This window comes from Arvicola amphibius, chromosome 13 (genome assembly GCF_903992535.2).
Source record: "Arvicola amphibius chromosome 13, mArvAmp1.2, whole genome shotgun sequence".
Lineage (NCBI taxonomy): Eukaryota > Metazoa > Chordata > Mammalia > Rodentia > Cricetidae > Arvicola > Arvicola amphibius.
In genome coordinates, this window is record NC_052059.1 from 59368635 (window position 1) to 59395914 (window position 27280).

Sequence of the window (27280 nt, forward strand, 5' to 3'; positions counted from 1 at the left end):
TCTGTTTAGCTGAGTAAAGGCAGAGACTAGGCTACCCATGTCTAAACTACTGCAAACTCCACTCTACTCTTCTTGGCACCATCTCTTCACATATGTTCTAACTCTGAAATATCATGTCTGTATATCATATATGTATATATATATACAGAGAGAGAGAGAGAGAGATCTGACCAAATGAATAAATAATTCTCTATTACAATGCTTCTCACCTGGTTAATTAAAGTGTTTGGGGTCTCCTTTTTTTACCTGTCCAGATCTGACTTCCAGCATTGCTCGTCTATCTGTCTGTCTTGAGGAAGTGTTCTATGTAACTCCAGCTGGCTTCAAACTCCATAAGTAACCAAGTCTGGCCTTGAAGTCCCAATTCTTCTGCCTCTCCCTCCATGTGCTGATGTCATGGGTGTGTCCACCAATCGGGGTTTGTCTTCATAGACTTGACCCAGGCACATCACCTTGTCTCATCTTCTAGCTTATGTACCCAGAAACCCTTATCCTTCCTCCAGGAGCCAGCCTGAAAACATCTTCTTGGTGCAATACCCTTCACACTTGCCTGCACTTCCCCAGCAGTCTATCATCTCTGCCTCTCAGTTTCTACCCCCACCTCACCCTAATCTCTAGGCAGAAAGGTTTTCCCCCTAGAGACATCCTGAACATTCAAGCTCAAGTCCATAATGCAACACTGACCTTCGTGTCCCCACCGCATAACACTTGAGTTTTCACTGCAGGATTTGTGGGGGGACAAGGGTTAAGGAGCAATCAAGTCCTTACACACTTTGCAGCTGCCATTTCTAGTATGTTGTGAGATGACACTTCTGTGTGGCCTTTTTCCCCATCACAACTCAGTAAATCCAGCAGCAAGATTTTAGGCCTCACAGAACTAGCTCCAAGCAGAGTCAAAAACTCCACTGGAAGGCGTCCCAGTCTGCTTCCCCACAAGCACCTTGCAGGCCCAGAGTTCCAGGCACAGGAAGCTCAGCAAGTTCCTAGAGCAGCTGCTACGTACCAGGGCTCTGGGATACACTTGGGGCCATCGCTGGATTCTCTTGTGAAATGAAGTTCTCTAAAGAAACCTCATCTGTGTTAAAGACCCTTGAGACCAACCAGAACATCACATGCAGAGAGAAGGAATGCTGCTGACCACGAGCCAAGATTATCTTGGGCTATCTTTAGTTCCCTTCCGAGCTGTCCTAAATCTCTGTACCTGACCTAACAGAGCTCTTGAAACATATCGCTGAATGTAGCTGACCACCAGAGTCCTCCAAACCTAAAACTAAGACTCTTATACCCAACAACAGAATTTCCCTGCTCTGCCGAAACCCACATAGCTAATGTACCTACCCAAGTAAGCACATCAATTCATAACTTTCTTTTACATGTGACTTTAACTTCAGATAACCTTTTCCATAGTGGAAAACGTCATTCGGGCATCCTGGATCCTTATCCGTGGGCCGTGGTCACTCATGTTTGTCTCAGAATGAACTCTCTCTTATTCCCATAGGGACAAAAGCTGAATGGCTGCATAGAGCCAGGGAAGGGGAGAAATGGGTTGCAATGAGAGACTTTTCCATATGAGCTTCCCCTCAGACCAACACAGTCAGGATTTGGAGAGGGGAAATGAAGCTATTCTGGAATCTGACGCTTTTTAGGTCTCAACTTTCCTGAGCCAAAGTGGGCATAGTGGCTGTAATCCCAGTGAAACAGGATAGCAGCAAGTTCAAGACTAGCCGGAGCTACATATTGAGTTCCAGGCTAGCTTGTCATATAAATAAATAAATTGCAGATACCTCCCCAAATAAATAAAAACAAAATAAGATATCGGGGCCATGAACGTCAAGAATATAGCTGAGTAGACTAAAGGTTGCTTAGAAGTCTGGGCTGAAAATAAAAAAAAGACAGAGAGCCGGGGCTCCAGCTCAGCATGTGGAATGCTTGCCTACCGGGAACAGAGCCGTGGGCTTCACTTCCGGCACTGCACAAGACTGGGCACGGTGGCAGACACTACAGTCCCAATCAGGAGATGGAGGAAGAAGGGTAAGAATTTCAAGTCCATTCTTGGCTATATCATGAGTTCCAGGCCAGCCTGGGCTAAATGAGACTCCATCCGCAAAAAAGAAAAGGAATGCCAGGTGTGGTGGCGCATGCATTTGCTACAATGAGTTCCAGCCCAGGAGACTAAGAAGTCCTCCAGACTGACAGCAGCTGCTCACTAAACATTTGGCCAGGACTGAGCGTTGGCGCTCTGGCAGGAATTGACGCAAACTGCTCTGGGAGGTGTGTGGTGACAAGAAGGAGAACTGTCCCCTTTGGCCGCTGGTATTTGAACATCTGGTCTCCCGTTGGGTGCTCTTTGGGAAAATTATGAAACCTCTGGAAGGAAGAGCCTTGATGGAGAAAGTTCATCCTTGGGGCCAGGCTTTGGGTTTTCATAGGCTCACACTACTTCATGCCTTCTCTCCCTGCTTCCTGTGCGGTTAAGATGTGATCTGCTCCTGCCACCACACTTTCCCCACCATTATGGTTATGGAACCATAAACCAAAATAATTTACTTCTTCTAAGATGCTCTTGGCTATCGTATTTCCTCAAAGAGAAAAGTAACCCACACAAGACAGCCAATCCCTATCACGACAGCCCTTAGTTCCCATGGAGACTAACCCATTCCCATAAGAGGTGGGGGGTGGAAATGATTAAGGCTGGAAGTAACTCATGTGCCCCCATGGTCCCCTCCAACATGACATCATAGGGCAATGACTCTGGATTCGGGTTGAGGGGATTCTTGGAAACCCTGCTAGGGCAGGTGAGCTGATCAGCTGATGTCAATGTGGTTTGCGGTAGCTTGTGTTCTAGGACACAAACCGTGTGTGGCTAAGCAAACTCACTGCGAAGCAGCAATAGGCAGAGGGAAGAGGTCACTTGGGTTCTTCAACCTTCCAGTCCTCCACGGTTTCTATGACTTTCCTGGGACTTCCCTGGGCTATTTGGATTCAGTGGGCATGCAGAAACCCAAGCAGCCTTGAGGCGAGGCGAGGCAAGGTTTCCGAGGACTGGCTCTCTGAATGTCTTGAGTGTACTCTCTCAGGCTGACTGGGCTCCATACCTAGCCTGTGCACCAGGCTCCAGGTAAGCAGGTAGATAGCCTGCCTCTCAACCAGCTCATTGTGCCTTGGTCTCAGCAACCATCAGGACAGGGAACAGACCAGGCTTCCTGCCTTGATCTGCTAATGACAATGGATTACCTATGCAGAGGGCCAGCATGGGCTTATCTGCAAGGGAAGCCTGGGGCTCATGCTTGCCGTGAGCCCCAGGAATTCAGAGCTTTGAGGAAGGCTGCAAGGCTTCCTGAAGTCTAACAACTAAAGGACAAATATTTCCGGATTGTCTTCACAATCGTCAAGGATAAGCGATTCCATGGGTAGGCCCATGCCAACTCTTCCTCATCCCCTCCCTCACTTGAAAGGATGAACAAGCCTAACCGAATCTTCCAGGTTAGCATGTAGTCGGAGGGTGCAGAGGGGACAGGAGTCCGGGAAACCACGCTCAGCGTGCTGCTGCCCTGCTGTGATTTTAGGCAGGCCTGTTTCTCTCTTTGAACCTCAGATTCTTTCTCTAGTGAGAAGCTGGACTGACCTTTTGCCACCTTGACTATAAATCAGAATCATCTGGGTGGTGACAACATACAAGGACTTGGGAACACAAAAGATTCCTAAGTCTCATCCCAAAGCTAAGGAACCTGAACCTCCAGGGAGGATAAAGAAGCCATGCAGATCCGGAACTCCAACCTCAGCTGCAGCCAGGAAGCCTCGGGAGCCCCTCTGTTTGCCCTCACCCCCTCCATCAGGGAGACCTTTAGGATTCATAGCTTCAAGCCATGCCCCAGCTCTTCCCAACTTTTCAGCCTCCTCCGGCCGGACCTGGAGTAAGCTTGCATCCCCGCTTTCTCCAAGGAGCTCTGGAGGCTGAAGCGCTGTTCAGTGAGCAGTTTATTACCCATCAACCTGCCCAGCCTGCCCGCACCACAGCCCGGACAGCATCTTCGTCCCATCAGTTCTGGCATCCAGGCTCAGTCCCTATCCACACTCTCACTCCCTTTCAAGGCAGCACCAGGCCGGGGGCCACACCTTAGCTGGGAGAGGGAGAAGGGGACGGGAAGATAAAAGCTGGGCAAAAAGAAACTAGAGTTGGCCCCCAAGCTTCTGGAGCCAGCGCCCCAGTTAAAAGGGCAAGGAGGCGGGGCTTCTGGGGCCACTACACGTGGTTCAGGCAGGAGGTTCTTCTCCAGGACAGGCAGGGAAGCCACTCAGGTCTCGGCCAATGATCTCACTCACTGTAAAGGAGGGCAGTTGAAAGATAGGGCTAAGGTAGGGCCTTTTCCTTTTCCAGAGGCCGCGCCCCCCTTCAATTCCAGGCAAGCCTCCAGCTAGGATACATCTGGATCCCTCTTTGGCTGAGCCTCAGTTTCCCTAATGTCTCTTAACATCTGCTCCTAACTAAATTGGGCCCAACTCCATCCACGTGGGTTCCCAGCCCTGGATCATAGCCAGCTTGGCCTATGCCAGTGGCAGCAGGTCAGATGTAGGTTGAGGGAAGTCTTCTTCACCAAAGCAAACTATGGTCACCAGGGAAGGATACGGTAAGGGAAAACACTCAACTGAGCTTTCCACGAGCCACTGTCCCTCCCTGAGACTCAATGCTTGAATCTACAATTCAGGGAACTAGAGGGAATGGTCTTGAAATACTTCTAGGGCTGAAATTTTGTGATTAGGGTGGAGGGCAGAAACGAAAAAAAAAAAAGCTGGACGATACTCCAAGTGCCCTTCAGAATTAAGGTGTTGACTTCAGGTGGCCACACATACACCAAGAACTTGCTCCTGAGACTCCTGACTACCCTGGGACACTAAGGCTGCCCAGTCTCTGAGTAGCCAAGCTCCAGCCCTCAGCACACACGCAAACCAATCTCTTGCACTCACTCACACTCAGAGCCCCCAGTCCCACACCCACCTTCCTCCAGGGTGATACCCTGGATAGGTACACTGTCTCTGAAGCCGCTGCTGTAGCCACCCCTGGATTTCTCCTGCTCCGAAGCCCCCTCCCCAGGGGTATAGCCTGGCCCCACCTCATTGTAACCCTCAGCAGGTAGGGGATGGACAGCATTCTGGGGATTGAAAGGGTCTTCAAGGGGTGGGGAGGAAGGTAAAGGAGGCCTAAAGGGAGCTGGAGGGGAGAACGGAAGCCCCAGGGCAAAAGAAGAGCCCTGTCCTCCATAAGGATCACTGGGAAAGGGGCGGGGAAGGAAGGAGACTGCAGGCGGGCGGGCACAACCTGTGGTACCTCCAGTCTCAGGGAACATCCGCAGGCCTGATCTATAGGATGGTGGGGGCCCCGTCTGGGGGTATAGAGTGGGGGTGCTATAACCAAAGCTTTCGGACAGGTAAGGAGTCTCATAAGCAGGGTCTTCATGGGGATAGGAAGGGTAAGGGGGCCTGGGTGGTGAGAAGTCCATATCAGTGCCAAAGGGGGGACCCGACGTGGAAGGGAAGCCCCGGAGAGATGAGTCTGGTAGGGGCTCCTCCTTGAAGACCACTGGGAAGATGAGGAGGCAGGAGGCTGGTGAGAGTCTGGCAATTCCACCAGGACACACCTTCCAACCTTCTTCCCTTCCGAGGGTCTGTCCACCCCTTATCCCCTCACATCGGGGGTCCCCCTCCATCCCCACCACAGGCAGTCTTAGAGCGCACCAGGTAGGAACTTGAAACTTTGGGTAGGACTGCGCTTCCTCCGCCCATTGGAGACGTAGAAGTAGACCTGGACTGGCCGGGATACCCGCTTGTTGCTGTACTCGGGGACAGTCAGAGTCAGTGTCACCTAGTTAGGACAGAGGATGAGACACAAGTCCTTGAAGATCTTATATCAGTCCAACCCTGAACCCAACCAAACCTTATCTCCTAGTCTATGGCTGAGGAGCAAAGTCGGTTCCCTGGAGATGAAGCAACTAGACTCTCCAGGCCAGAAAAAGTTACTCTGGAGTAACCTTTCCTGTTGTCTGTTCTTTTTTTCTCTTTTCTTTTTCTTCTTTCTTTCTTTTTCTTCCTTCCTTCCTTCCTTCCTTCCTTTCTTTCTTTCTTTCTTTATTTCTTTTTTCCCTTTCCTACCTGTTTTTTGAGACAGGACAGCCTTAGCTGTTCTGGAACTCGTTTTGTAGACCAGGCTGGCCTCGAACTCACAGAGACCAACCTGTCTCTGCCTCTGGAGTGCTGAAATTAAAGATGCCATCCCCACTGCCCAGGCAAAGATCTTGTTTGTTTGTTTTGTTTTGGAGACAGGGTCTCTAACTGACTGTCCTGAAACTCTCTCTGTAGATCAGGATTGCCTCTAAGGGGGCCCTCTTGAGAATTCCTTACTTCTTCCACCCCTCACTCCACCACCAGGTTGGGTACCCCAGGGATACCGGTACCTCACTGCTCTGCAGCCGGTTCACCGCAGCCTCCTCCTCCCACTGCAACTTGCCATCTGAGCAGGAGAGAAAGAGCTCCAGCCTGGCTCTAGGGCCCACCCACTGCCCCAGCGCCCTCCCTTCCCCCTCCTGCTGGAGTCAATCAGATCTAAAAAGATCCTTAGCAGGTCTGGCACAGACGGTACAGGTTTTAAAACTGCCCTCAAGAGGGTCAAAGGACAAACTAAGGTCAAGGGAAATGGCAGGGATCTAGAGAGGGTGTTAGAAGTATCCCTGGAACCCTTCCACCAGCTAATTCAGACATCCCTCCCATACCAGCAAGACAGATAGTGAGGTAGGACTGAGTCCCATCTTAAAGGAAGGCACTAAGAAAGACTCATGATGTGGACCCCAGGGTGCTAACTGTGGTCTCGGGGCTGGGCCATCAGTGAGAAGGGTTGGAGGAAGAAGAAGCCCACAGGTTGGTAGTTGGACATAGAATCCTGTCTCTCATTTCTCCACCCCTACAGCTCCATCTTGGGGGCACCCCATAGTTATAGCTGGGCTTTTATCTCCGAGCTCAAGACAGGTTCAGGGAAATCCACAGTAATTGTAAGTCCCTTCTTCACTTCATAGACTTTTTTCATGACAATAAACCGTCTCAAAGCCAGTTCCTCTTTAATACTTTAATAAGCAGGATGTGTATTTCTTGTATTTGCTCACTGTCCTTGGTGTGTTAGCTGTGGTCACATCCATGAGAAACTGACTGCACACAGCGAGGGAGGCTCAGCTGGGTGCTTCTGTGATAGCTGCAGAGCCTCACCCGAGGGTTGTAAGCTCTACCCCCCTCCTCTCCTCAGGGGGAACTCACCGGGGCCCCTCTCAATGAACACCACTTTAGAGTCTGGCAGGAAGTTGGAACCGGTCAGCACTAGTTCCTCCCCTCCTCTCACAGAGCAGGCACTGGGGCTATAGGCCTCCACCTGGGGCAGCTCCTGGGCTGAGCGCTGGGCTGCAAAGTAGTAGAAGAAAAAAGTCCGGCTGGGCTGGGTACAGAAAGGACAGCCCTTGCCAGCACTAGAGCTTGGGGAAGCCCTCTTTCCAGGAGCAAATAGAAAAGAGAACCAACAGCAACCATGAAACCACACAGACTTGCAAGGTCCACTCCTGAAGCAGAGATGGGGCAGAGAGGTACAGGTTCATCTGGACCGTCCCTGAGACAGAGTCTGTAACAGGGTAAACTAAAATACCACCTTCACCTCTCCCTCATCATAGCAGAAGGAGATCTGAGTCCTCTATAGGGCCACCCACCACACACGGGGCACAGGACACTATGTAGAGGAAATGGGTGATAGACAGACAAAAGAGCTGTGAGATACAGAGAACTGGCCAGGGCCTGTTTGCTCACAGCATTCGATGGGCACTGATGCCGCCTGCACAGAGACGACCTTCCCGCCGCCCTGAGGCACGTGTACACGGAACACCAGCCGCACACGTGTATTTTTGCGCCCGATGTCCGTCTCACCCTTCCGAAGTTCAATGTCTGAATTTCGAAGCTTCAGGATTCCAGCACAGTCAATGCTAAAGGCAAAGGGGAGATGGTAAGCCTTCCTAGCCAAAGGCAAGACGGTGATACATTTCCAGAGGGGAAGCTCCCACCCTCAGTCATTTTCTAATCTAGACATGGCCTCCACAGAAAGCTCCCCAGCCTCAAAAAACACTTTCTTAGACATTAAGGTCAGAAACCGACTGGGGATGAGACTTAGTGACAGAGCATTTGCCTACCATATATAAAGCCCTAGGTTCAATTCCCAGGACTTTAAGAAGGAGGAGGAAGTTGAGCTGAGGATATAGCTCAATGGTACAAAATTGTTGCAAAACATTTGTACACTGTGTGAAGATGCATTGCTGTGATTAATGTAATAAAAGGTTGAACAGCCAATAGATAAGCAAGAGAGCTAGGTGGGACTTCCTGGCAGAGAGGAAGGAAGACAGGGAGGAATCGAGGCAGGCAAGAGATGCCAGGAGACACAGAGAGAAAATAGGAGATGCAAGATGGAAGAGAGATAATGTCATGTGCTAAAACTTAGATTAATATAAATGGGTTAATTTAAGTTATAAGACCTGGTTAGAAACAACCCTAAGATATAGGTCAAACTCTCATAATTAATAAGAAGTCTCTAGGTCATTATCTGTAGGCTGGTGATCCCTAGATAGTCTGACAAGAAAGCTTGCTCCATATGGTGCCCAACGCGGATCCACATAAGGCCTGAGAAAGCTGAGACAACAAAGTTCTGAACAAGTGGCTCCACTCTCACTGACCCTAAGCGAGCAGAGCCAACCGCGAGGCCATGAGAGAGAGCCTCGTGGCAGAGGGCCTAGCCACAGCTTAGCAGTATAAGATTTGGCTCATGTGTCAGAGATTGCTGCAAGAGTATGGCTACAGGAGCTTCGTAAAGTCAATTCCAGGCCAAAAAAATAAAAACAAAAAACAACAACAACAAAAAAAAAACCTCTGAATAGGTTACAGTATGCGTAAACATGTACTTAGATGCTGGAGAAGAAAAAAGAAAATGGGTATAGACAGTCATAAAAGAATAAATAGTTTAAAAATAATAAAGTAAAATCTTTAGAGAGGGAGTAAAGTAATATAAAAGAAAAAAGCCTCATAAAGATGGGAAAACACATGGTGTCTGGATCCTGTGTGGTGCTTTGCTGACTTTAAATTTTTTAATGCTAATGAACAAAAAAACAATAGCCACGGAGAGACACTGAACTGTGGAAACTGCTGCTAAAGGAAACCAACCTATATAGTTTAAGAATGTCTTAACTTCAAAGTGAAGGTCAGAAAATATATTGCATTGGGGAAGAGGCTGTGCCTTTGTTTCCACAGGAAACAAAAAGTTGTGGTTCTCTTCAAAATTAATAAAGATCAGATTTGACTGAGGGAAAAAACCTCCTGAAAATCTTGGCTACAGACATGAAAAAAGAAACCAAGAAAGACAGGAGATATATATGCTGATCCCTCTTCTATGGGAAGAGCTCTGAGACTGGATGAGACATAATAAATCTTGTTGTGTATAGAGTACTCATACTTATTATTACATGCCATCCTTTCAAATAGCACAGTATGAGATTTGGTTATACAGTCAAAAAAAACATAAAATTTACAGATGCCTTTTACCTGCTCAAACATAAAACAAAAAAAATTATCTTTAGCTCTCTTGTACACACTGCACGGTCCATATTTGTGTTAATACATATGTTTATGCTACCTTTAAAAGTTTGCTTTTCAGGAAAAAAAAAAAAAAGAACCAGACACCAATGAAGACAAGTAGCCCAGGTGATCCAGCCTCTCAGATGCCTCTGTTGCAGTTTCCTCAGAGTTCTACATTCAGAACAGCTTCAAAGCTGCTAGTTAGGATGGTCCAGTCTTACAGACAATCCAGCCAGGACTTCAGATAAGTTCTACACTTTCCTATCACACAAAGACTAAACAAAAGATAATACAGCTAGTTCTCCCAGGATTTGACCATTGTCCCAGTTTTCTCAGGGTCCCCTGAAGATTCTGTTGCCCCCAGACAGCAGGAATCGGTCTAGAGAACAGAACACCCACATTCGCAAGAGATAGACTGGGTGGTTTGGGTCTTTCAGTAGATTACAGATGTTTATCATCATTTAGGGGGAGTTGGTTACAAGTTGTTGTTGGTCATGGTCAGGAAAAAAGCTGAACAAAGGAGATTAGATTCAGGAATCTCTTTCTTAAAAGAAAAAGGGAGGATATAGTATAGAAATGATAGGATAAAAGGGTGGATTGTTGCACCTACTTTTGAACAACCACTAGTCTCAATTATTTTACATTGGTATGGATTTCTGTATATTGATTCAAAATTAAGGTTATTTTTCTTATACTGTATATATGTTTCTACTCTTGTTTAAGGTATTATGCCTATGCAGCTCATTTAAAAATGTAACGTAAAGCTTAGTACTTGAAAGCTATTTAGGATGATAAATAAAGACGTTAGAAGTTAGTCATCTAACAATCAAACTTGTAGTCAGATGGTCAAGTTTTCAAGGTTAAACATATCTTTTAGATGGGTTGTCTTCAAACACTTCAGAAATCTACAGAATATGAAATTTAAGATGTTTCAATAACATAAAGCTTTTGATGACAATGAGACATGTCTGCTCCTGGTAGCACCAATTTTCTTCAAAAAAAGAATGATGGGTATCAAAGAATCTCCATATGGAGTCTGCTTTCAATGTGGCAAAGCTAGCCACTGGGCAAGAAACTGCCCTTGCCTCGACTGCTGAGAGTATGCTGGCCAAACTGGACAAGCAGGACACAAAAGAAAGCAACTGCTGAACTTTGCCAAGACAAGTAAGACAGTACTTTAAAAATTCCTGCTTCACAGAAAAGTCTGTCAGATATTCTAGGCCTGTAGGCAAAAGGTAGATGCCCCAATGTTGCAGAGGAACCTTGAGTGACTATCTAGGCAGTCAGCTGTCTCTGTCATTTCTGCAGTTTTGGAAGTTGTTTGTTCTACACTTCCTGTTTACTCAGGTAATAGTATATTCTTCTTGGGTCTTTGATGGGGGTTGAAGACGAGATAGTAATAGTTACAGTTTATTGTTATCAAAGTCAGAAAAGAAACTTGCATAAGAAATGTAAAGGTTTTTTTGTTTGCTTTTTTGTTTTAAAGATTTATTTATTTATTTATTTATTTATACAGTATCCTGCCTGTAGGCCAGAAGAGGGCACCAGATCTCATTATAGGTGGTTGTGAGCCACCATGTGGTTGCTGGGAATTGAACTCAGGGCCTCTGGAAGAGCAGTCAGTGCTCTTAACCGCTGAGCCATCTCTCTAGCTCCAAGAAATGTAAAGTTTATAAGGTTGAGAAACATAAAATCTTAAGTTGATTATGTAAGATGTTTTAAGGTCTAAAAAGGTATTTTTTAGGATGGCAATACATAGTTATGATAGAAAGTCGTTTAGGTATAAAACTTTGATAGGATAGGCAATACAGTACTTTCTCCAAATTTGCCAAATACAAATGGACTGGACATTGTGAATGTAGTCCTTACTTAATAATTGTTCTTATTGCGTATAGTTTTACTATGTCCAAATTAAAATCGTTCCTTTTTTAGAGAAGGGGGGGGGTGTTGTGGGATATTTGTACACTGTGTGAAGATATGTTGTTGTGACTGGTGTAATAAAAAGCTAAATGGCCAACAGCTAGGCAGGAGCAATAGGTGGGCCTTCCAAAGACAAAGAAAGAGGAGGAGGAACTGAGGCACTAGGAGACACGCAGAGGAAAGAGGAGATGCAAGGGAAGAGAGGTAATGCCATGTGACAGAATGTAGATGAATATAAATGGGTTAAGTCATAAGAGCTAGTTAGGAACAAACCTAAGCTATAGGCCAAGCTTTCATAATAATTTTCATAATTCTTTTCTTTCATAAAAGAAGTCTCTGTGTCGTTACTTGCAAGCTGGCTTGCCTGGCAGAGAAAAACTTGCTACACAAAACACTTGCCCAGAAAGCTGGAAACTGACTGGGAATGATGATATCTAGCTCTCTGGGAAAGAGAAAAAGGGGGCCTTTCTGGTCTTAAATTCTGCGGGCTGGGGGAAAGTTGACTGGGGACTTACTTTGCAGCCATGTTGTTTTCTGGGAGTAAGGTCATCTCCAACACTTTGGTTCCACTGACTACAGCTTCATAGCTGGCCGTGGCCACCATCTTGCCAGTAATACGGTGCACCTGGTAGAAGGCATGCGGCCGCAGGCTCCTTTCATCTGCAGTGCCAATGAACATCTGGAGAGTCAGTGGCTTCTCACTGTAGCCTAGGAGCTGGCAGAGGGAGACAGAAGCCACTTATTTGAAAGCCCCAGTGTCTTTCACCCTTTATCCATCCTTGGCTTCTCCTGTCCAAGGATGGGAATGGTGAAAGATGAATACCCTGTAAGGGATTCCCTGTGGGAAACTGGGTATCCGCTGTAGAGAAAATGTTCACAGTCAAGTTCACAGTGTTATTCTTGGAAGGCCCAAACTGGGCTGGGCAAAAGAGGAAGAGCTTCCAAGAAAGACTAGGCCAACTCAATATAGAGAAAACCTAACTCCCAGTGACCTTTGGCCTCAGCTGAAACCCTCCCCCACATCTGGCGAGTCACCATTTTCCAAAGTAGACATGAGGCTGATGTCCCTTGGGATAGGTTGGAGAGTGTGGGGGAGTAGGAGAACAGAAAAGAAGAGTAGAAAGTATATCCGGGTCCTTGCTATGTATCCTTCCTTCCCCAGTTCCAGCCCCTCCCCTGGGCTGCCTGCAGGGTCACAGCTGAGAGTGTGGGAAAGGGCAGTGCCATGATTCTGTGTATGGCTGAAGCTCATTTGCAGGAATCTGGGACGGGAGAAGAGAAAGTCGGGCCTGCCTTCTGCCCCTTACCTTGACCACGGGGTGACCTCCAGGGGCAGCTTTGACTGCACCTCGGCTGCCCTCTGTCTCGTAGTGGGCCCGATGGTGTGCTCTAGGCTGCACCTCAATCCTCAACTCCAGCTGCTCATATTGGCTGGGCAAAGGCCAGTCCAGGGGAGGTAGGGCAGAGGTCCTGGGTGAAAGAGGAGAGTATAGTCGTCCGGAACCTCAGCCCCATCAGCATTACACTGGGTGTGTGAGGGAGAAGGCAGTGTGGGTATGGGAGAAATAAGACATCATGGCAAAAGTCAATTCCAAAAGCTCAGAAGCAGGGGAAATAAAGGCCTAGGAGGCTGCTCAGTCAGTACAGTCCTGCACTAGAAATTGTCCAACTCAAGACAGCAGTCTGCCTACGTTGAGAAACATTGGCCTATGGGAATTCCAGTGAGTCTAGCTTCCCTCTAGAAACTTCTCAGGATGGAGACACCTCAGTCTGACAGCTCAGGGTTTAGGACTATTGAAATGGGCAGGACTGAGAGACTAGAAGGGATAGAAAGGCAAGTTTCAATATAAATTCGTTGACTTGCAAATACATGTAACTTTATTCAGATTGGAAGTGGGGTTCTTAAGCCCCGCACCTAGACGTAAGAGTTAGTGGAGGGTTTCTTGTAATGGAACCCAGGTTCTTCTACCTGTTCTGTCTAATCAGCCAGAGGCTAATATCAGTCTGCCTGAGACAGGACTGGCCAGGGGGTGCGGGAACCCTAAAGGGGTTTATGATAACCGATAACCGTTCTTAGAATACTGAAGAGGCTTTTCTAATAGATCCACAGGAAACAGCCCATTGTCAGCCAGCTGGCTTTTTTTTGGGGGGGGGTTGTTTTTAAACTAAATTGCCTTAAAACCAATTAGGTGCCTGGGGTCCTGTTGCAGAAGCTCTTCTGAGAAGTGGAGCACACCTGGAACCAGGACTGTCTTTAAACCCATCCTTCGACTTTCCTGCTCCCTGAGTAGAATGGGTTGAAGAGCAGAGGGGTGCCAGATATGGCCCTCACCTGAAGATGGGGCTATGTCCCCCAATCCGGGCCTTGGACCATGCAAGGGGAGAAGGCACTGCTAGATAGTCCATGCCAGCCACCTCTTTCCGCAGACCTCCCGGAGCTGCCACAGCCTCTTCTGTTCCGGAGGGCAGCTTCCCATTGCAGGAGGCAGGCTCCTCAGACCGAGGCAGGGCCACCGCCTGCTCGCTAGAAGTCCTCCGGGTTTTCTGAGGGATGCTCTCGGTTGTTGGAGCTCCGACATAGTCAAAAGGGCCTGGAGAACTAGGATCCCTGACCAGAGGCAATGGGGGCGGTGGAGGTGGCTCTGGACCCTCTTCCCCAAGGCTGCCCCTGCGGGACAGAGCTGGGGAGGCCGAAGACGGGGTTCCTGAACTGGAATAGCGCCTCTTGCCACAGGGTGAAGCAGGCCGCGGGGAGGCTGGGATGGGCCCAGGAGCGCTGAGGAGTAGCCAGCTATCCTCTGGCGCTCGGCCTCCGGAGCTTGGACCGTAGAGGCTCCATGGATCCTCCGGGGTCCAGGGCCTAGGAGAAGCCCGAGGCGAAGGCAGTGGAGAGCTCAAGCCAAAGCGAGAGGCTGCTTCATTAAGTTCAGACTCCACCTCGTCGCATGCTGCATACAGGGCGGCCTCGTCCGAGGCATCAGAGAAGAAACTCCACGAAGACAGACTGCTGCTGCCAGGGCTCGGGCTGAAGAAGGCACCTCCGCCCTGGCTTCCTGCCTCTCGATAGCCCCCAAAGCCTTCTGGTGGGGGATAATCTCTAGGAGAGCCATCTCCCCAGGTTTCAGGAGTGTCCTCTAGCGAGGTCGGTGGGTCAGGCGTGGGAGAGATGGAGGTGATCCGGATGCTGGGACACTCAAGAACACGACCGCCCCCAGCAGCCCCCGCACTCCCTCCTGGGCCCCCCAGCCTCACCGACCGAGCCGGCTGGCTCTCCCAGGTGCCAGGTGAAGGGGCGGGACGGGGTGGTGGTGAGTGCATGCCTGGCCGAGGGGGTGGGGGTCGGGGAATACCAATAGGGGCAGCACCATAAGGAAGGGGTTCCCCAAGGGCCAAACGACAGCAGGAAGGGGCATCCTCTGAGTCCAGCTCTGTCAAAAAGGAAAGGAGGGTAGAGGGAGATAGGGAGAGAGAAGCTGGTGAGATCTCTAGGTTCCTCGGATGGTTAGCTCCCAAAGCCTGATATGCTGCTCATCTAGGAGGGGTCTCCTAGTCTCAGGACAAAAGCAAAGTTGAACATCAGAAGATGGAAATACAGCCATGTCAGAACCCCATATTCTGAATCCCTGGTCCTGGGTCCTAGGGTACCAGAGAAGGTGGGGCTTAAGGTGAGGACCGTAGGCTGAGGAGTGCTAGAGTCGGGCCTAGAGGTGTGTTTGCCCAGGCTCTGGGCTGGGCCGGGGGCGACTCACACATGAACCCAATTAGCAACGGTTCCCAAACCCCCAAATGGTGTTGGCAGAAACCCCAGTTACCATCGCAACAGTGGCCTAGGGGTGGGAAGGATGGGGGCATGTCTGCGGTGACAAGGGGAGGTGACTCCTCCCTCGCCCCCCCAAAAGGGGGCGGGGGTGCAGCCAAAGGGTGATGCGTGCAGGGGCCCAGCCAACAGGGGGGTGGGGGCAGCGGGCAGCGCGGATTCCGTGCGAGCGCCGGCCGCCGCCCCCGGCTCGATCCCCGCCATCTGCCTCTCATTGCGGCTAGACAGGGGGAGGGGGAGGGGTGCCCCGGCGCTGCCCGAAAGAGCCCCCAGCCCCAGGCGTCACGTCTGCAGGACCAGGCCTAGGTCCGAAAGCCTCAAACTCCAGAACCAACCTCCCCTTCCCAAGCCGGCACCCCGGGCTCTTGGGGGCCGAGATTCCCTTCCGCCCCCCATCACAGAGACAGTCGGCCTAGCCGGGAGGCGGCGCGTAGCCAACAACACCCCCACTCCCACCCAGTCACGACCTAAAAAGGAAAAAGTGGTGCCATGGCCCCCAGCCTCACTTCCTCAGCCTTGGTAGTCCCTCAGCTCCCTTCAACCTCTGACCCACCTCAACCCCCAGGCTCACTACCTCCAAAGTGTCCTAACTCAGATCGCCCCGGCCCTTCAGTCACTGGTCAAATGACCCCTTCCCAGCCCCACACTAACCTTCCCCAGGGCCCCCCCGCGCCCAGCGGGGGGGGCCTCCTTTTCCTCCCCGAACACCAGCTTAAATTCCAGCTCCTCATCTTCGCAGCTTGCCGCCCCCATGGGTCCGGACGGAGCCCCCAGGTCCCGCCTGGGTGGGAGGGGGAGGCTCTGGACGCTGCTGTAGCTTCACGCGCGGGTGGCTCCCTCCCTCCCTTTCTCTGAGACGCCCCCTCTTCTGTCGCTGCCGCCTCCCTCCGGACGCCCCCTCGTTATTATAGAAACTTTTCCAAACTTTTTTCCCCCAAACTTCTTCAAAGCGGCCCCCCCAGCCTGTCCCTGATTGGCTACCAGGGATGCTTCGGCCCCTCCTCCAGGGATGAGATGGGAAAACCACGCGCCCCTAGTCCTCCCCCACTCTCCTTTCCTCAGTCATCTCTCCAGTCCCGCCCCCTCCAAAGGGGGAGAAAAAACTGAATTGGAAAGTGTTTCCTTCAAACGTTACAGGACCCTAATGGTACCTATTGGCTCGCAGTTGTGACAATCACTTCTCACTGGGAGCCCAAACCTCAACTTATTTAGTCTCAGCGGAGGGAGGGGGTGGGGGAATCCGAGTCGCCTTAAAGAGGCCACATTCTGGGCCCCCAGTGTGGCGGGTCCGTGGTACATCCTTCCTTAAGATCTGAAGAGTAGTGTAGCTAGCATCTCCCAAGAACGGCCACCGTTTCTACGCTGTCAATCCAGGTCTGAGTAGAAAGAGTTCCGGAATTGAGAGAGGTTCTGGGCTGTTCTGAGAGGAGGCCATTCCTTTCTCCACCCTCGCTGAGACCACTGAACCTGGGCCTTCGGGGAGCTTACTCCTTACCCATCACCTCCACCGGCCACTCCTCCAATTTTCTGAGGATGCAGAACTTTTAGTTGTTCGGGAAGACTCTCAGACTTTTCTAACCCCAGGAAGCCTTTAAAGACCCACAGCCCCTTCTGAGCCCCTTCTGGGCATAGATCCAGGCCGGGCTTTGCCGATACCCTGGTCCTAGCCTCTTAGAGAGGCCATTAATTAGCCTCCTTAGAGGAAGTCGGGTCCCTTTCTCCCTACCCCCCACTCTCCCCGAGTTGCAGACTGGAAAAACTCTCTCTACCAAGGGCATTCCCCTCCCGGCTCTCCTAAATTCCAAGCCAGGTTTAGAGGGGCCTGGAGCTGAAAACTTAGGCCCCAGGGCTGGACACCTGTCACCTGGGCAGGGGAGGAAGACCTGGACTGGAGTTTCTAGGAAGGGCAAGCAAGCAAAAGAAAAACGGAAGAAAAAAAAGGGTCCCAGTTGGAAGAAAAGAAAGTGGGACCGGAGATTCTTGATTTGGGCTACAGGTTCCGCGGGGCAGGGGAGCAGTCACCGTCCTGCCCAGCACGCTAACCATTTGCTTCAAACTTCCCTAAGAAGCCTCACGGAGTTCTAGTCTCACAATCCCTCAGGCTCTGGGCCGCGCCTCCAGCAGCCACCCGAGGCCAGCACCGAAAGGGTTAAGCGCCCGCCCTCGGGTCAGACGTTTACAAACACTCGGGAGCCGGGCGGGGACCGCGCCCATTACTCTAATGAGAAACAGGCTCTGCGGGGTAGAGGGAAGGGGGGCTGGCCTGACGGGCCCCAGCTCCTTGGCGGCCGAGGCGGCGCCCCTCCTCCTCTTAGTCCTCCCCCGAGCCCGTTCTGGGGACCCCCCCAGCCCCGGGGGACCCCAATGACGTGCGGCGCTGCCCCGGCTGCAAGCCCAGGGCCGTGCGGCGGGAGGGGCAGGGAGGAGAGGCTTGGCGGGCGGGAGAGAAGAATGTTCCGAGGCCGAGCGGGGAGACGGCCTGGTTTGATTTTTTTTTTTTTCCCTCTCTTCTCTTCGGTTCTTCTCAGGTTACATTGCCGTCCGGCTTCACCTCGGTACTGGAGAAACCCACGGGCAAGGAGCACGAGGAGCACCTCGAGAACATCTACTATCCTGCACCTAAAAGGAGGGCGGGCGGAGGTGGGAAGCCATGGAGAACAGACCCGGAAATCAGCCCGGGCCCTGCTCCCTTATACCCCCCGCTCAGCGGCACAAACAGACGCGCACATTCTTTTCAAATGTCATATTTCCTTTGATCCTGGGCAGTGTTTCTCCATGTGTCTGGCTCAGCTTCTGCCCAGCCAACCGCCTCCCCACCCACCCCGCTTTGTTTTCCTGGAGCACCCTCCCCCTTCCCTCGTCTGGAAGGCCCGGGAGGGTGACTTCGGCTCTCTTTCCCCTCTCCTCCCAGTGACTCAATTTCCCCGCTGTGGTGTTGCAAAAGAAAGCAGGCAGAAGAGAGAACCGTTTGGCACCAGTGAGGTATTAATGTAAAAGATTGCTTAGAAAGGCAGACTCTTTCAGATTAGAGCATCCTCTACCGCAAACTCTCCTAGGTTTAGGCATTAGGAATAGGAGTGGAAATGTGACCTCTGACTTGTCCTGCCTGGCTTTAGAGGCCCAGGGCTGGTAGTTTGGGTTGCCCTACACTACTGCCCCCTGGCGACCACAAAGCCCAGCTGCCCTTCCTCCCCTTTGGCGACTTGCCCCTGCCACCTTGCCTGTCTTAGCTCCTCCGCCCCCTAGCGCGCACACCTGAACGGAGTTCACTTGTGACCGACTTTTTTTTTTTTTTTTTTTTTTTTTTTTGTCTGTGCTGTTTGTTCAGTCGGTTTGTTCTAGAGACAGTCTCCTGTAGTACAGGCTGTCTTGGAACCGCTCCTTATCAACACCGCAGTGCTGGAACTATAAACTCACAATGCCATTCCCAGTTGTTCTGATTGGTATTATTCGACAGACTTGGAGCTGAATCCTAGCCTTTTTTTTTTTTAATTACACAAAAGGTAATTTTGTAAGTGATCTAACTCAGACAAACATCTGGCTAATTCTAAAAGTCCAGTTTTGTATCCATGTAGTATATGCTTGTATACAAACATCTTTATGTGCATGAGATCATGGCAAACATACTTTCCTTTTTTCTTCTTTTTAACATTTATTTTTCGAGACAAATGTTTCTCTGTGTAACAGTCCTGGCTGTCATGGAACTTGCTTTGTAGACCAGGCTGGCCTCGAACTCACTGAGGCCCACCTGCTTTTGCCTCCCAAGTACTGGTATTAAAGGCACACACCACCACTGCCTGGCTTTAAATTTTATTGATTTTTTTTTTTAATGAGTCGTCCCATCTTCATGTATGCCTGCATGCCAGAAGAGGGCATCAGATCCCAATATAGATGATTGTGAGCCATCATGTGGTTTCTGGGAATAGAACTCAGCACCTCTGGCAGAATAGCTAGTGCTCTTAACATCTGAGCCGTCTCTCCACCCCTAGCATACTTTTTTTTTAACTTGCTTTTATCCCCAGTTAATAACTGGTAGCTGGGCCTCATTTCAGGCCTGTGATCTCAGTTCTTAGGAGACTGATGGAGGACTGTTACCAGTTGGAGGCCATTTCTGGACAGGCTCCAAAGCCACAGAGAAACCCTGTCTCGAAAAACCAAAAAAAAAAAAAAAAAAAAAAAAGATTCTGTTAAGGAAAAAACGAGTTCTACGGATTTCTGTAAATGCACGTGCATCTGCCTGGAAAGTGCCGCGCTAGCAGCTGAGATTGGAGGAGTCAGCAGCAGCCTTGCCAGGCTCTGAACACTGAGCTACCACAAGGAGGCGGCAGTAGTGGCGTGGATGTTGTGGGGTAACCAGCTCCACAGGAGGAAGCCCATGCTTGGTCCTGTAAACCCGGCCGAGAATCCTTGACTAGGGAGCTCACAGCAGTAAACCTACTGCACGGTATCACACCACTCTCTAAATTCCTATCGCTATACCTTCGCCAGAGTGTTGCTATGGGACCTGATTAGAGAAGTGTCTTTGCAGTAGTGGGTGGTGGTCGGTGCGGAGAATCACGATTGGCCAAAGTGTGGAGACCTGTCTGGAGTACTCAGCCACAGATGCGACATCTGTGTCACCCCACACACATAAGACTCGAGGACCATAGAAGAAAGGGGGAAAGGTGGTAAGAGACAGTTCAGGGAGGAGCCAAGTGTAATGCTGTCTTCTGGGTGTTTAGGATGGCTGCAGTCAGAACTCACAGAAGCTCTGTTGCCTGCACACGATCAAGCCAGCCAGCACTTCTAGCCAGAAGAGCTCCCACCCCTATCAGATGAGCTATTGAATTTGGTGGCTCCTGGGGGAAGGAGCATCAGTTTCCTTTAGAGGAAATGAATAGATGAGCAGCACGAATTGAACTCAGTGTGTTATTAAAAAAAAAAAAAAGATAATTGGGTTGGGGCTGGAGAGATGGTTCAGCGGTTAAGAGCACTTGATGTTCTTTCAAAGGACCCAGAGGGTGCTGTTTGATTCCCAGCACCCATATGGTGGCTCACAATATCTGTAACGCCAGGTCCATGTCATCTGATGCCTTGCTCTAGCCTCTGAGACCACCAGGCATGCATGTGTTACACAGATATATATGCAGGCAAAATATTCACACACACACGTAGTGAGAGCCCATCTCAAGAAAATAATTTTTAAAATTTTTATGAAAAATTCTTAGCCGGGCGGTGGTGATGCACACCTTTGATCATGGCACTCGGGAGGCAGAGGCAGACAGATCTCTGTGAGTTTGAGGCCAACCTGGTCTACAGAGAGAATTCCAAACAACCAGGGCTGTTGCACAGAGAAATCCTGTCTCAAGAAAAAAGGAAAAAAAAAAACCAATACAACAAAACACAGAAACAAAAAAAAACTCTTCTCAAAACTGGGCGGTAATGATGTACACCTTTAATCCCAGTACTCAGGAGGCAGAGGCAGGAAGATCTCTGAGTTCGAGGCCAGCCTGGTCTACAAAGCGAGTTCCTGGACAGCCATGGTTATTACACAGAGAAACCCTGTCTCAACAAACCATCATAATAATTATAATAATAAAAGGTTTTCTCTATAAGAAAAAAATTTTTCAATATTAGTTGTAATTTAAAAAAAAAAACATAAGCAATGTCCATAAAAGACATGCAGAGCCAAGTGTGGTGATGCAGGCCTTTAATCCCAACACTTCAAGGCCAAGGCAAGCAGGTCTCTGTGAGTTCAATGCCACCCTGGTCTACATTGGGAGATCCAGGTCAGCCAAGACTAATAGACCCTGTCAAAAGAAAGAAAGAGGAGATGGCGCAGTGGGTCAAGCACTTGCTGTGCAGCTGTGAGGGCCTGAGTTCAAATCCTCAGCTCGCAAACACAGGCAGGTTAGGTAGACTCCCTCTGTAACCCTGGTGTTCCTAAGGCAAGATGGAAGATTGTCCAGACAGAAGAGTCCCTAAAAGCTCACAGGCCAGGTAACCTATACTTAGAGATGGCAAAGAGGACTAGCTCCATATGGGAGACTAGGAGACAACCAAGGTTGTCTTCTGACCTACACACACAAACCTCGGCACAGGCATCTCCTTCTCCATTGTACACACACACACACACACACACACACACACAGAAATGCAAGTTGTAAACAAAATTTATTGGCCTCACAAATAATAATGCCAAATATATATGGATAGATCAGCAAAATGGATGCATGATCGAGGAAAAGTATTGGATTTATTGTAATTATATTACTATCACATTATATGTAGTATATTAGTGATATTAATATTACAATTGCAATATAATTACAATTAATCATTGTAATTCTATCATACTTTTTGCATGTATTTGGTGTGGGTACGTATATGTGTGTTCACCTTTGTCTGCATGTTGAAGGTGTAAATGTTGGGTATCTTCCTTGATTGCTCCCCACTTTATGTATTGGAGCAGAGTCTCTCTTAGAACCTGTAGCCCTTGGTTTCAGCTAGTCTAGTTAAGATAACTTGCTCAGTATGTATTCAGTGTGTCTCTGCCTCCTGAGCACTGGGATTACAAGTGGGTTACATTTCTGTGGGGCCTGGGAATCCAGGTTCCAATCCTCACAACTGCATGGCAAGGGTTTTACCCACCACTTAAGTCTCGTTTCTGTTGCTGTGATAAAATCCCCAGATGAAAAGCCGTTTAGGGGAGAAGACTTCATTTCCCCTTAGAGCTCCACGTCGCCGTTCATCACAGCAGAGAAGTCAGCGGCAGTGAACAGTCACATGCTGCCCACAGTCAGCAGCAGAGGGGATGGATGTGTGTGCACTAGCTTACTTGTCTGCTCGTGCTCAGCTCAGGACCCCCAGCCTAAGGCATGGCACTGCCCACATAGTGGGCTGGGTCTTCCCGTGTCAAGGAGGGCAGTGGAGACAGTTTGCCACTGTCATTCTCTTTCCAGGCGATTCTAGGTGTGACACGTTGGTAAGGCAAACCATCACACCCACTGAGCTGTCTTCCCAACCCCTGCTTTTTTGGTTTTAAAACTACATGTGACAGTACAATGTGTAAAGGTGCCCGCTGCCAAAGCTGAGGACCCAAATTCAATCCCCAAGACCCACCTGGTGGAAGAAGAGAAAAAACTCCATGAAGGTGTCCTCTGACCTCTTTGCACATACCAAGGTACATGTATACACACACACACACACACACACACACACAAACACAAATGAATCAATGTAATAAATGTATAAAAAGGAAACAAATATCGCATATTATTCTACCATTGGAGTAAATAAAATTTGCAATTTATATATTGAGTCTTAGCCTTTTTGGAATTTATCAGCAACTGTCAAAATTATCTTCCCACACCTTTTTTTGCTTTTAAAAAGTACATTTTGATTTATTTATTGTGTGTGCATACCACAGCACTCATGTGGAGGTTAGGGGACAATTTATGGAAGTCAGTTCTCTCCTACCAACAAGAGAGTTTGAGAGATGTAACTCGGGTCACCAGTTTTACACGATGAGTACCATCACCAGCTGAGTTTCTAGCTAGCCCCACATACGTAGTTTCAATAGACAATATAGGCAGATTTATTGCTCTACCTCACTCCAGTTGATAAAACTTTTTTTTTAATCCTAGCAAGGTCTTGCTGTATAGCCCAGGACTGAAACTCACTATGTAGACCAGATTGGTTTCAAATTTATAGAATTCAATTTGCTTTGACCTCCTGGATGATGGCCTTTAATACCAGCACTCAGGAGGCAGAGGTAGGCGGATTTCTGTGAGTTCAAGACCAGCCTGGTCTACAAAGCAAGTCTCAGGACAGTCTAAGGCTATTACATAGAGAAACCCTGTCTCCAAAAACAAAAATAAGGGGGAGGGGGGAAGAGGGAAATGTGTTACCAAGAAAATTGCTTAATTTAATTTTTTTATTGTAGTATCGTTCGCATGACCTCAACACAGGCTAATTAATTTTCCTATGCCTATAAAACCCATCTGTCCTCGTTTCTTTTCCAGTTTTTTTGTGATAAAATATCCTGACAAAAAGTAAGTTCAGGGAGAGAGTTCATTTAGCTCATTGGTTCAGGTCCGTCATGACCAGGAAGCACAGTGGGGGGAGCCTGAAGCAGCAGGTCCTACTATGTCTCTGGCGGAAGAAGAGAGCAGTGCAGGCTTGCTAGGGATCACCTCTCTTTCTCCACTCTTAAAATAATCCAGGATCCCCGACTTTAGGAATGGCCACACACAGTGGGTGGGTCTTCCCACCTCAAAGAACATAATCCAGATAATCCCTGGTGGGCATCCACAGCAGTCCGTCTTCCAGGTGGTTCTAGACTTTGTCAAGATGGCAACACCAGCCATCACACCATCCTTACCTACTACTTGGGGACCCTCATTCCTTCCCTTCCCATGATGCTTCTTTCTACTTCTACTCCCGGTTCTTCACAGACTCAAAGTAAGACAGTCCTCTTTAAAAGAGGAAAAGGGAAAGAATTCTTTGCTGCTTCTTCTTTACTACCTGTCTTATTATCTCTAACAGATTCCCCTGCTGTAAGCAGCCACTTCTGGGTTCAGGCACAGAACCTAGTAACCAGTTCCGCTCCAGCTCAGACTGGCCTTGCATTGCCGGCCCACTGTCTGAAGCCTGAACCTTGGCTGTCACCTTCTGCCCCAGGTCTGTACCACTTGGGGATATCAGAAACACAGAACTGATAGAGGTGTGTTGCAGAAGCCTGGCTGACATGATCATAAGATGCTGACAACTACAGACTCTTCAGTGCCATTCTACAGGCTCAAGACCCAAAACAGTCAAAGGGACAGATAACTCTCAAAGGCTGCCAGGTAGACATCAACCCTTCTCGTTTGAGAAAGTGAATCTTTTTTTGTTTCATTCAGGCTTCCAACTACTCTTACCTTTTTTACTAATCTGTGTTCTGCCACGTGGCTCAGTTACCACCTCCTCTGGACCAATGTCCAACTTCTTTAGTGTCTCACTGGTATCTCTCACCCGCCTAGATTCATCCTGAAGATCATTCTCTCTCCCTGAAGTGCTGCCTAACCTCCTCCTGCCTAACTACTGGCTGTTCAGCTCCTCGTTACAACCAATCAGAAGGCGCCTGGGTAAAGACCCATCTTCACAGTGTACAAAAAAGACTAACCCCCTGCAGCACCGTCTCTATTTCAATTCACACTACAAAGCAGCCACTGCCTTGGTCTGACCTGTACACAGATCCAAGACTTTCCAGTTTCAGATATTAAAAGAGAGAGCGGGGAGGGAAGAAAGAGAAAGAGAAAGAAAGAAAGAAGAAAGAAAAGAAATGATTAGAGGGAGTGGAGTGGGGTGAGGGATGGAGGTAGGGAGGAGGAGGGAGGGGGAAGGAAGGAAAGAAAGAAAGAAAGGCGAAACCTTGGAGTCCTATGACAGAGCAGAACTATGGCCAGGTTAACAACCCCAGGCTAAAGGCAGTGGGTGCTGAAGTACCCCTAGGTGCTCATATGTGCGACTTTCTCCACTTCAGAGCTGCGGTTATGGCTTGGAGTATGGCATCCTTCCCCTTCCACCAAAGCCCTTGGCCAAAGCACAATTCTTCTGTTCGGCAGTTTTCATGTTAAAAAAAAAAATTCCACTCAGTGTTCGGGCGGCTTCGGTTTGGTGGCGCACGCCTTTAATCCCAGCACTCGGGAGGCAGAGGCAGGTGGATCTCTGTGAGTTCGAGACCAGCCTGGTCTACAAGAGCTAGTTCCAGGACAGGCTCCAAAGCCACAGAGAAACCCTGTCTCGAAAAACCAAAAAAAAAAAAAATCACTCAACTTGTCACTTTCAAAGTGGACATCCTTAAACACTAAATGAAAGTTTTAAAGAAAGTCCATGAAGTACACACCAAAAGTGAGATCCATTACCAAAAAAGAAAAGAAAAAAAAAGGCAAGTTGGAAAGTTGGATTGGATTTTATCAAAAGTAAAATTTTGCCTGTCACACTGGGCATAGTGACGTACACCTTTAATCTTGGGAGGCAGAGGCAGGTGGATCTCTGTGAGTTTGAGACTAGCCTGGTCTACATAGAGTTCCAAGAGAGCCATGGCTATGTAGAGAGACCTATCTAAAAAATAAAAAAACTTTCCCTTGAAGAGAAGACATTTTGGTGCTTCTAGTAATCATAGCCCTGAAGAGGCTGAAGTAGAAGGGCTGTGCCTTTCAGGCCAGCCTGGGGTACACAGAGGGAAGGAGGGAGGGAGGGAGGGAGGGAGGGAGGGAGGGAGGAAAATCATAGGAAGAAAATTCTCGTTTTTGTGTGTTTGTTCATTTTTCATGGAGTTTTGTTGCTATTATTTGTTTGTTTTTCAAGACAGGTTTCTCTGTGTGGCCTTGTCCTGGAACTCTATGCCTGTGCCTCTAACACCTAGTAGAAGAAAGTATTTCAACTGACATCTTTAAAAGGCTTGAATCTAGAATATATAAATGACTTTTAAACTTAATAATGAAATGTCCTTTCATACACACACACACACACACACACACACACACACGCGCGCGCGCACGTGCGCACACATGCGCACACACACACACAAACACACGCACGCACACACGCACGCACATACACACACACGTACACGTGCACACACACACGCACACACACAGGCACACGCACACATAAAACAGAGCAGTGCCGAGGGTGTAGCTCAGCAGTAGAGTGCTCAATTGCCTATCGTGCTCAGTGCCTGGGTTCTTTCCCAGTTCTGTTCTGAAACCAGAAAAGCAAGCAAGCAAACAAGCAAAAGTCTTCATAATAGCATGGCAAACAATCGAATAAATACAAGCAGTCCTCTGTGGTGGTGCACACCTTTAACCCCAGCACTCAGGAGGCAGAGGCTGGCAGATCTCAGTGAGTTTGGGGCCAGCCTGCATTACATGGTGAACTCTAGGCCAGATGAGGCTACATAGTAAAACGTAATCCCCATATATATATGAACATTTTGTTTGTTTGTTTATTTGTTTGTTGTAATTAGGTCTCTCTATGAGGTGTTGGCTGCCCTGAAGTTTGTATGGAGATCAGACTGACCTCAAACTCACAGAAATCCTTCTATCTCTCTCTGTCTCCGAAGCTCTAGGATCAAAGGCGCGGCCATCATACCCAATTTACCTTTTTTTTGTTTGCTATATAATCCAGGCCAGCTTACAGCTTACAACCCTCCTGACATTTGACACCCTTGCGAAGACTCAGATATCTACCTACCATACGGCTGAGCCATCACGTTCCTGGATGGTCACTCATTGTGACATTGGAGCTGTGGCCGAGTAGTAAAGCTCTCACCCAGTCCACATAAAGTTCCAGTCTTATTCCTCAGCATCACAGGGGAAATCATACGCATAAAAGAAACAGAGGCATGTTGTACCTGTGTGGTTGGATACTACTTACCAGTAAAACGTGTCATCTGCTACAACACATACCCGCAGGGAGAAAGAACGAGCTTGCCAATCAGACCTATGATCTGCAGGTACACATAACACGGAAGAATAGTAATCACACTGTGAGAAGGAGATCAAGACAAAAAGGACACATGCTGTGTGGTTCCATTTACATAAAATAGAAACTGCAAACCAGTCTTCAGTCAGCAGATGGGGGTTGTTAGGAAAGAAGTAACACCGAAGGGCAGAACGGGCTGGAAGGGACATGAGGAAACTTTAGGGTGATGGATATGCTTGCTGTAGTGCTGATGTTAATAGAAATGAAACTCTGATCAAATTATAGACGGTCTTGTTATTCTTTTGGTCCCCGCCGGGCCCTTTGCAAGCCACGCCCACTCCTGCTACCTCTGACCTCTGGTCACCATCTTGGTTCCTCCTCTCTCTTCCTGTCCCCTCTGGTGTGTGCATACGTGTGTCTCTCTCTCTCTCTCTCTCTCTCTCTCTC

General features: G+C 48.8%; 1 protein-coding gene across 3 annotated transcripts; it reads right to left on the minus strand.

Annotated features, from left to right (window-relative positions):
* Nucleotides 1–3992: 3992 nt before the first annotated feature.
* Nfatc4 (nuclear factor of activated T cells 4) lies at nucleotides 3993–27193 on the minus strand. Of its 3 annotated transcripts, none has more exons than XM_038310571.1 (10): nucleotides 26786–27193; nucleotides 13898–14993; nucleotides 12873–13035; nucleotides 12081–12280; nucleotides 7837–8009; nucleotides 7300–7440; nucleotides 6450–6505; nucleotides 5734–5860; nucleotides 4997–5578; nucleotides 3993–4322 (listed from the first exon to the last, which is right to left on the minus strand). In XM_038310571.1, the coding sequence occupies exons 1-10, from the start codon at nucleotides 26799–26801 to the stop codon at nucleotides 4255–4257; spliced, it is 2622 nt and encodes an 873-aa protein (XP_038166499.1). In that variant the 5' UTR covers nucleotides 26802–27193; the 3' UTR covers nucleotides 3993–4254. The 3 variants fall into 3 exon arrangements, with proteins under 3 accessions (XP_038166499.1, XP_038166501.1, XP_038166502.1); XM_038310573.1 differs by lacking the exon at nucleotides 26786–27193 and adding an exon at nucleotides 16034–16253; XM_038310574.1 differs by lacking the exon at nucleotides 26786–27193 and adding an exon at nucleotides 16012–16179.
* Nucleotides 27194–27280: the final 87 nt, after the last annotated feature.

Bases quoted from the DNA above. Each gene is read 5' to 3' on its own strand.
- Nfatc4 (XM_038310574.1), bottom strand. From the start codon at position 16,135: ATGGGGGCGGCAAGCTGCGAAGATGAGGAGCTGGAATTTAAGCTGGTG. The intron at 12,281-12,872 runs GTAAGGGGCAGA...TCCCTCTGCCAG, and splicing joins GAGGTCACCCCGTGGTCAAG to CTCCTAGGCTACAGTGAGAA. The intron at 5,579-5,733 runs GTGCGCTCTAAG...TCATCTTCCCAG, and splicing joins AAGTTTCAAGTTCCTACCTG to TGGTCTTCAAGGAGGAGCCC.